This window comes from Gymnoscopelus braueri (genome assembly GCF_963280865.1).
Source record: "Gymnoscopelus braueri genome assembly, chromosome: 21".
Lineage (NCBI taxonomy): Eukaryota > Metazoa > Chordata > Actinopteri > Myctophiformes > Myctophidae > Gymnoscopelus > Gymnoscopelus braueri.
Window position 1 is genome coordinate 36,130,056 of NC_137623.1, and position 10,696 is coordinate 36,140,751.

The 10,696-nt window shown below is 41.0% G+C and overlaps 1 protein-coding gene across 1 annotated transcript; it reads right to left on the reverse strand.

The window, feature by feature from the left end:
* Positions 1 to 2,121: 2,121 nt before the first annotated feature.
* On the reverse strand, positions 2,122 to 9,602 carry rgs9bp (regulator of G protein signaling 9 binding protein; the record flags this gene model as incomplete). The annotated part of the gene is made up of 3 exons (XM_080417504.1): positions 2,122 to 2,519; positions 3,081 to 3,387; positions 9,507 to 9,602. 3 exons carry the CDS (start codon positions 9,600 to 9,602, stop codon positions 2,122 to 2,124), a joined length of 801 nt encoding a protein of 266 aa, XP_080273630.1.
* Between the last annotated feature and the right edge of the window lie 1,094 nt (positions 9,603 to 10,696).

A 10,696-nucleotide genomic window follows, 5' to 3' on the forward strand; every position in this document is an offset into this window, starting at 1 on the left:
CTATTGTGCAGAGTTATGCTTTTTGAGAATGTATATCTGTACTCATAATTATTTGTAATTATTATGACTACAGAATGAATCATAATTACAATTTCCTTCAAACTCGCATTACTTTGTTACTATAACATTAATAACGTTGTCTTAATCTTGCATTCAAATAAAAAAAATTAAACAAACAATTACATCATTACAGTAAAGTACGGTAGAGACCTGCAGTACTTTTATTATTACACACATCGACTTCTCTAATTTGTCTTCTTCAATATTGTCAAAGACAACGCATACAGCTTTTGCACCAGCAACTTTATTACAAATACATTTGCATATGAACATTTTCCTCTGGGATCCATTTGGAGTGATGGAAACAATGCTTGTGGTGCAGACATTCAAAACTTCAAACACACTTTTCTTTTTAACTTAAATAAATGTAGCAATACCATAATGTAGAATTCTCTCTTACAAATAAAAGTCCTGCGTTCCGAATGTTAAATGAGTAAAATTATTCAATTATTGGCAATAAATTGACAAAACGTAAAAGTACTCATTATGCAGAAGTAGTAATACATTAATGTATCCATGTGGGGCTGCTATGAATTACTTTATGTGCTGCTCGGTAGCTTAATACATCATAATCACAAAATCTGTAGTAACTAGTAACAAAAGCAGTCAAATAATTGTAGCGGTGAGAAATTTGCCTCCGAGATGCAGTGGATAGTGTAATACTGTAAGTATTAAAAAAAATTAATTTCTCAAGTAAAGTAAATATATGTTTGGTATTTTGATATGGCAAAAATCCATCACCAGGCATTGGTTGCTTACTGACCCTTTTACAATAGAGGATCGGACAGAGAATAGTTAATACTTAATAGAAATACAAAGGGAAAGATTGACTAAGTTATGGTCAAACTGGATTGCCTATGTAAGGTTCTGTTTTAGGGAGATAACATATTAATGGATTCAGAGAGGGGGGTAGGAGTTTAAAAGTTTACATTTCACCCCACTCCTTTTCAAACATTGTTTTGTTATGCTTGTTTTTTTCTGTTTTGCATTTTATTTGTTTTCAATTCATTCATTCATTGTTTATGGATTTTGTTTTACTTTCCCTCATGTGATTACCTCCAATAATGGACAGTGGAATGCCATTTTGTCTCTTAACTATAACGAAACCTTTTTTTTAGCATGAAGATCTTATTGTTTGGATTGTCCATCACTAAGGTGCGGCTCTGCTTATTGCACATCCCTGGTCTCAGAATGAATAGTTTTTATTTTTCCCTCTTTTTGCTCTCCTAAAGGAGGTATGTTTGTTTTGTATTAAAAACAACCCCCCCCCCCCCCCAAAAAAAGGATAATACTTTGAGGGTTTTAAACCAAGATGTTCATCTACTACTGGGTGTTCATCTATTACTGGGTTATTGTTTTTGAACATTATGTAATCATAAGGAGATTCTTTGTAGTAAGATGTACACACTTGTCATAAGATGTACACACGTAAATACCTAGTCTCAAATCATCAATAATGGGGAAACATCCATCACAAGACAATCACATACTTGTACCATTGTAATTACAAGGCATGTTGTAATTTCAGTATGTCTTTACAAAGAATATAATAAGCTACATGGATTCCAGAAAAATAAAGTTTATAAAATAAAATGTAAGGGGTCATTGAAAGAGGAAATTCTCCATCCTACAGTGGATCAAGTGTGCAACTAAAAGGCAGCAACACAAAATGTCTCGATCTTCTTTTAAAGCAGAATAAAAAAAAAGTTTTTCTTCCATTGTATATGTGGACATGACATTTCCATGGCATTAATTGCATGTCATCTATTTGGATTTGTCAGTTCATTTGACAAAAGCAGTGTATGGCAGCTTTGGCATTAGATCCCATGGCATCTTGTTCGGGTTTGTCAGAAAATAGGAGTCACGTGCCAACGCATGCATATGTCCGATTCCACGCAGGTGTGTGTGCATGTACAGTATACGTTCATATCCATATCGGCACAGTAAAGTCCTTAGTGTTAATGTAACTCTGAAGAGCGTACGAATGGGTCCATTTGGTTCCATTCGTACGCTCTTCAGAGTTATATTAACACTAAAGATTTGACTGTGTGCAGGTTGTCCTCATTTGAAGAAGACAATACAGACCGACAGAGTGGCCGCGACCACAGCGACGGCACCGAACAGTAAAGCTATGCGGATCTGACTGGGCTGACACACAGGCTTGGGCCCCGGCTGCAACCCCTCCTCCACCGCCTCCGCCTCCTCCACGGAGAGGGGGAGCCCCAGGGAGGCGCTGTCCGTGCTGTCGAGCGGCATGTCGACGTGCAGCGGGCCGCGGGCCTCCACCGTCCAGCGCAGGACGTTGACCTTCATCTCCATGTCCTCGATCATGTGGTCCAAAAGGGCGGTCTCCTGCTCCATTGCGCCGCGCTCCTGCGCCTCCAGGCCCTCGGGGGGAGCCTGTGTCTGGTTCACGTCCGGCAGGCTGAGGGCCCGGGCCGCCACCTCACTGCCGCCCCCTGCAGGACGAGAATTCAAAGAGACGTTTCACTGCATGGGTCCCTTGGCTAACCTAACCCCCCCGAGGCTCCAGTGGATCTCAAATGTTTTCATGTAAAGGACCCCCAAATGTAATTGGCCGCGGACCCACATCTGAAACAAGGGGTAGAGAACCAACCACTGCCATACTGGACCACCCACAATGATCTCTATTGGTACATGACTGGATGGATAATGGAGGACACCAGTAGAATTCATAACAATTTATAGTTCGATAGCACTTTTCTTATTTCGTCTCTGTCGGGTGGAAACCTCATTATGTCCAAAACAGTTACTTTTCAGGATTCCAAAAGAGCAAAAGTAGCAGATCTACAAGCTCAAAACGCGTCACTTCGTGCCATGTTTCGGGCTTGCAGATCTGTTACTTTTGAGTGACGCTGCAGTATGATCAAGTAGGGCGTTAATTTACCAAAGAACACAAAAAGTTGAAATATGGAGCCAAGAGGTTCCTGCCCGACAGCAACGATTTGTTAAATGTGCTTCCTGAGGTACACACAGAAATGTGTGTGTGATATAACTACCTTCCAGGCCAGTCTGCACGCGGCCAGCGGCGTTGGCCATAGAAAAGATGTCGCCCATGTTGAAGACTTTGCACATGTCGGCGTGGAGCAGCTCGAGGCTGGAAGACAAGGCCACCCACAGGAGCTCCATCTCCTTGCGCTCATCCTCGGGCAGGCTCTTGTCGCGGAGACGAGACGTCAGGTGCCGACAGCAGGTGTCGGCCAACTTCTGGGCCTTCTCTCGCGTTTGTCGCAGCTCGTCCCGAAGTTGTAAGCTGTCCACGCTGCTGCCGACACACGAGGCCAAGTGCCGGTAACATGCCACCACCTGTATATGTATGGGGTTAAGACAAATGGAGAGGCTTCTTACACACGACCGGACTACAACCAACTGGGGCTACAAATTAAAGAAAACAAAATGAAAAATGTGAGATTATTTGTTGTGCCATAATTGAAGGGGTTCACTGAAGAATTAAGATTGTTTTAAAAAAAACTTAAAAGTAGGCCTGGACTGCTGGCTTAGCGGTCAAGGCACCTAAGCTCAATGTAGCCTGACAGGGCGTCGCGGGTTCGACTCCCTATCCCGACGGCCTTTGCTGCATGTCACTCCCCTTCTCGCTCCCCATTTCCTGTCAGCCTACTGTCCTGTCAAATAAAGGCATAAAAGCCCCAAAATACATCATTTTAAAAAAACAGTAAAAGTGAAAAGTGTTAAATTAAATAAAGTACCATAATTAATAAGCATTATTGGGCTACTGTGCTGTACCCACCACTGCGACAAAAAAGAGAGTTGAGAGATGAGTTCTATCAGGAGGGTGTGGCTGGCATCTCCCATGGGGATGAGGTCGTCATCTAGGTAGGAGATGCTTGGAGTAGAGCCGCTGCTCCATTGCATAGACAAGAGCCAGTTGAAGTGGTTCGGGCACCTATAGTAAGGATGCCTCCTGATCCCATCCCCAGAGAGGTTTTCCAGGCACACCCAGCTGGGAACAGGCCACGGAGCAGCCCGAGGACAAGGAGGGGTATAATATATTTCCATGCTAGTCTGGGAACGCCTAATCTCCCAGTCAGTCACTGGCTGATGTGGAAACTTAAAGGAGTTGTTAACCCAAAAAAAAATATTTTTTCTATCAATTACAATCCGTGAATTCATTGATTGATTGTTGGTCGGGAGGAGGAGGATGAAGGCCCTACGTCCTCCCGTTGGGGGCTTCTCACTGGCAGGTGAGGTCAGTAGGATACAACAGCAGTGACAACACAGAACACAGTTTGTGGGGAGGAATCAATTGGCATAATGACTAAATTGGGGCGAAAAAGGGGGTAAAAAAGTATTGGCTACTCTAAATTTAGAAAAATAAAGAAATGACAGTTTATTTAGATCATGTTAAAGTCACTTAAGTGCAGTAGGAAGTTTTCCAATGTGTGTTCTGTGCAAAGTTCCTTAGCACAGAAGTGTTCTTTGTAATTGAGACTAGTGGAGGCGGGCTGGCATGGTGAAAGTCTTTCCATGTTCGTATGAATGATGAATGATAATTTTCGTGTTTATGTTCGAGTACCTGGCTGATAAGAGCACAGGCACAGGCTCTCATGGTGCGTTTTCTCTTTCATCAGTTGAGAGGTATAGACCAGTGGATGGAGATGGATGATTCTCTCTTTGATGTGATGGACACACTCCACTCAAAGCTCCTCTGACCCGTTGTGCTATTTTGGTTCATGTGCCATTGAAAATGTCGCAATATAGCTTTTGTCCAGCTACATGGTGAAAAAGAGTAGCTTATTTACTTGGCTTATTATTAGCGTAGCACCATCAAGGTCCTGCACCAACCTTCCTATAGTATTTTTTCCCTCTTGCTGTCAGGAAGACGTATTGGAGAACCTGTGCTAAATCCTGCAGAATGTTTTCAGGAACATTTTCAGGATCATCAATAGACTTAGCTCCTACAATTTTATTTGTAGAGATAGAGATGGAGAGAGAGAGAGAGAAACCTCTGTTCCACATGGTTCTCCTCAGTGGGTTAAGCAATTGATCTGAATTTGCACACAGACATTGACCATTTGAACATGTAGACATTGACAAGGCCGCTTTTTTTACTTTCCCAAAATGTAAGCCGTTTATTAGCGTTTTTGTGTAAAGACCGGAGATTCGGAGTTCAGGCTATGCGATGTGTCGTCACAGAGAGAACAGCAGAATATACAGACGCTGCAAACGTATAAAGGGCTTTCATTTAGGGCCACACACTGCATTTTATGAGCGTGAGGGCGCTTTGGATATCCTCTCCATAGCACTAGCACGCACATTGACACGTGCACCGTTCAAATCCACATTGTGTTATTAGCATACAAAGCTTAGCTGAATAACCTCAACTTCTCTTGTGGGTGGCAACAATTCCACGTCAGGTTGTAAATGACCGGGTTGTCTCTCACACACACCCCACACAATTAAATGACTGTCCAAACACAGATAATAGGAGGAGTTTATATTTGGGGTCCTAGCTTTTACTTTGCTTTGAGGCAGGCACGTTGATGTCCACATAAGCCAATCCTTGACCGACATATCTTTTGGCAACTGGTGAACTTGAACTCCTGGCCTGATGTCTGAGTGGACGTATCACCCTTTCGATGAGCACGTTTGTGCTTTGCAGCTGTCTGCTTGATGTTGCTGAGCTTCATGCCATGGCAGCCACACACACACACACACACACACACACACACCTCAAGAAATGACAATAAACCAACATTGAATGTTGAGGACGGTCTCTCTATGAGTGTACATAACATTACACCTGCTTTTTCTATGCAAATTAAATCCAAGGGAAAGTTCTACCATATTGATAAACTGATAAATAGACGAGTAGCGTTCAAGTTCACAAATATTAGTCATATATTAATAGGACAGATGCAGAGTAAGATTCAAAGCCATTTGTTTCACCGTGGGAGAGTGCGTTTGATTTGACCAACCAAGTGATATATATATATAAGCCTAAAGTCAATGCTAGTGGTTATAAACTGGGATGAGATGATCCTATCCCCTGAATATTAACTTTTTTTCAACACTGAAATTCACTCATACATGTCATACACTGAATATCACGGTAGTAGTTGGTCTTGTGCCGTTTAGCAGAGGTTGCTCATATACTATATGTTGTGACTGACAGACAGTGTGACTAAGTTCTTGTTGTCCTAGTCTAGTCTTCTTTGTCTTGTTTTTCCGTTTCTTTTCTCTTTCTTCGGACTGCGCCCCGGGCCAGTTAATAACTGGATGGGGGACGCACTACAAATACCAAACCTATGAAACTATCGTAGCGTCCCCATATCTGGCCATAACTTCCTCCACTGAGAGCGCTAGCTTTCTTGGCGCAGGGGGTTGTTGGCCGGACTAGTGAGCCGTGGATCGAAGGTTAGATCCTGACTCGGGGCGCTGCAATGTCGTCATTACACTGGTGTCAGAAGTGGCGCGTTGCTCGCGTGAGGGAACTAAAGAAGAGTGACTGGAGTCCGTCACTGGAGTGAAGTGCAAGGGCGCGCTCGGATTCGAACCGTGGGGAGAATGTAGCGTCCCCGTAACTTCCTCCACTGAGAGCGCTAGCTTTCTTGGCACAGGGGGTTGTTGGCCGGACTAGCGAGCTGTGGATCGAAGGTTCGATCTCGGGGCGCTGCACTGTGGGTCGTTACACTATGAACCTATGTGGCCTAATCTGAACCAGCAGGCAGTCGATGTGCTGTAACAGACATTGTGAATCTGAGACGTTTAATTCTACAAAGATCTCCATAATGATAATGAATGATAATAAATCTGACCCAGTTAACCACTTGAACCCTACTCCCAGAATTCTAGTGTGTAATTAGTTGCCAAACAACACTTGCATGGTAGTTGTAATAACACTCGTTTATTAACCCATATCGACCCGAGGCCGATTCTAAAAATGTCTTTTCAGTTTTCTGAAAACTTTAATTTTTTTTTTTTTTTTTTTTTATTTAAAAAATATATATATTATGTTGCTATATATAATGTATATATAGCAACATCTAAAATGTGACACAAATGCTGTCCCGGATTGAAAGCAGTGTTGCCAGATTTTGCTAGAGAAATAAGCAACCAGCAGGTCTAGGAAAACAACTTTATACGTCGGCTATAAAATGTGGACTATTTGGAAGCTTTTTGAAACATTCTAACACAAATCTGATAAGGGACTCCCGGGCACAAAACATTTTCAAGGGGGACAAATACGGTACATATACATTTGGGGGTCCATGACATGAACCACTTTAAAAGGGCAAGACCACTTTGGTAGAGGTCCAGGTGGACAAGTAATAAAAAATAACTGCTCCATTGATTAGAAATTGATAATTCAAAAGAAGCTCCTCATTGACTTACATTGTAAGCTAAAACAGCTCTCAAAGTCACTCTTATCACATAAACAAACGCAAACAAAGTTGATTCAGACAATATAGAGAATCACAAAACCCAGTACTGTTTTTCTTTAAATAAAAATGTTACTTGCCATTTTTATTAGGAAGAAACCCCGGATCCGGATCTTCAAATAGTAAAATCAACAGGAAGATTTTTTTATACATTTCATATGTAAAAAAAAAAATCTGAAGTCTGAATCAACTTGGTTTGCGTTCGTTTATGTGCTAAAAGAGTGACTGTTTTAGCGTACAATGTAAGTCAATGAGGAGCATATTTAGAATGATTAATTTCTAATCAATCGAGCAATTATTTTTCCACCTTTGGAGTTACATCATGGCAAGGTAACTACACAACCCAAACCTCTACCAAAGTGGTCTTGCCCTTTAAATATTATATTGTTTAAGCAAGCCCAAATAAGCAACTACACTTTAGAAACAAGCCCAAAAAAACGCAGCGGACAATATTTACAAGCGACTTTGAAGAAAAACAAGCCCAAAGTCGCTTATAATAAGTGGACATGGAAAAACTGATTGAAAAGTATAAAGACGTATAGGTTTGCAACAGGTCTAAATGAAAGCCTTAATAAGTACACACCCTTTGCAGATTTTCTTAAGCTTTCAGACACAATAAGTCCATTATACACACAGACAATTTACAAGGTGTTTCAAGTGCTACTGTATCTCTTCCTCAGGCAGCGATTAATAGGCCTATCAGGGCTTAGCCCTGGAGGATTAGACGGTGTGGCTTTGATACAGACAAATATCAGACATAATCTGATTAACATCAATCTATTTTTAGATAACCCAAAGGACCTTTTGCAGTCCTAATTAGAATGCAAGTGTCCCGTGGCATCTAATATCTAATGTATTGCCATGTAATACGCGATATAATATAAACTTAATATACATAATATATCATTATAATACATACGTATATCATACACTATTGTGTATCAATATCAATAGCAGTTGCAGAATTTGATTCTTGCAATATCTTAGTACAAAGCTATTGCAACAAACTAATTACGGAGAACTGAAGCCTACTTTGTAATCATTTTTAGTTTTTTAAATAACTTTACAGTTTCTAGCTTTCAAGTTATGCCTTTACCACACATTACATGACCAAGGCATGTGTGAACAAGCAAGGCAGTACAGACCACATTCATATGTCCAGGAGACAAGCTACGCCACATAGACCGTATCTTGGCATTTCCATCGTATAGACCTACTTAAGATGGGAGATGCACTGAACCTGGACAATTCTTTTCAGTCAAAGTGCTTTTTCACCCACAGGGTAAAAATACGTTTTCTTTGTCTTAGCTTTTAAAGTAGAACATTGTGAGGACAGAATGAATGCCGATGCATTTATGGAGGTCATAGGGTCGTGTAGTTATGTTATGGATGTAATAGGGGAGTGGTTATGTTATGGATGTAATAGGGCAGTGTAGTTATGTATACAAGTAGCCTGTGCATGTTGTACTGTTGTAAGTTGAAGGTACAGTAAGTGTGTGTGTTGATATATATATATATATAGAGGAATAAATAGATTTATTTTCTTTTGCATTGCTTTATAGTTTGATATGGAATGATATATTGTTTTTAATGTAACCTATGTGACTGCTATTTTTGGGAAGAGGATCACTGCGTTTTAATGTGATCCTCAAAATATTGAATTAATATGCATTTGTTGCAGTGTATGATCCGTTATATATTCTTGTTATATTAAAGAAGAAGAAATAAACTGAATCAGCTTAAGTTCGATCATTATTGTTTCCAGCATTGACACAACAAACAAATGTTTTTAAAAGCAGACATACTGAAACCATTCTGCATTTACTGTAGCATTTCAACAAACACTGGCATATCTAATATATTTTTCTAATCCAGATATCCTATGGCAAATGCCTTGACAAATACCCCAACAACAGCTAATTTGAGGACACACAAAAAAAGCTATATTATATCATTCTCTGGGACCAAAAGCAAATTAGCCATAGCATTAAATCATTTTAGTTCAAATTAACTTGGACAGCTCACCTTAATCAAGGAATAAACATCAGTCGTTCCATCAGCCAAAGTGTCGTCTGTGCCGGCTGTGCCATCATCACCCACTTTGTTGTTAACAAGTGGCATGAGGGCTAATGGACCAGAGCCCCAGACTCTGTCACTTCACTGTTGGCCCTTGCTCCACGTCCCTCCGCTGGAAGATGATGCTTCATTCAGCGCTCCTCGGCTGGGACAGGCTCGGTCCCAAGGCCAGACGCGCTGCGCGACATTCTGCTAGAACGCTCCTCTCTGACAACCCTAATTACAGGTAGCAAACATCCCTCTAAAAGGAAATAACAAAAATCTGAAATCTACAAACTTTGTAATAAACTAATGTATTGTAATTGTAACCTCCAAAGAAAGAGTGATAATCCTGCGATTGACCCCTTTGCACTGACGCAGACGAGGGTGAAACGCTAATCTCATTACCTTTCACTGAGACCAGCAGCAACCCACTGGTAGTGCAGCTGCTTGTCTCCGCTCTCCACCACAATCGCCCTGTCACTGACTAAAGAGGAGGCTGGGACTAACCCTGTTATCCCTCCAACACGCTGCACTGTCACATCCCATTTTGGTCAGTCTGTTCACTATTGAATATCAAACATCAGTATTTTATAGCCAAATCAAAATAAGTAGATGGTAAACCCATGAAGTGTTTCACATTTTGGCTAATTGTTTTCATCAACAATGTAGGCTCTGGATCATTATAAAATAAGACTTCTATAATATGGAGTACAATAGTAGGCTAATAGGCCATGCACTTAGTGAATTAGAATCTATAGAGGGCACCTTTAGAATCTGTAGAGGGCATCTTTGTCCTATCAGGGTCCTTTGTAGTATGATTTCCCCCAGGATCTACGCAATGGATGGGTTCCTTTGACGAGGCTCATTTGAGGTATACATGCAGTGCATCAGCCATGAATGCCTTTACGGGACTTTACAATGGCACTTTATATGCATAGAATTGAGAAGTAGTGGCGGATTTAGGCGGTCTTAGGAGCAGGGCAAGAAATAAATTAAAAGGGCACCAGCTGCATGTCATGATGTGCACACGCACACAGAGATCATCAAGCATTATGGTAAAAAAAAAAAAAAAAAAAAAAAAAAAAAGACTGTTCCAAACCCCAGTTAAGATTCAAATTTTTTGAATCCGGGTGACACAGGGGTCAAGTTCCTGCACA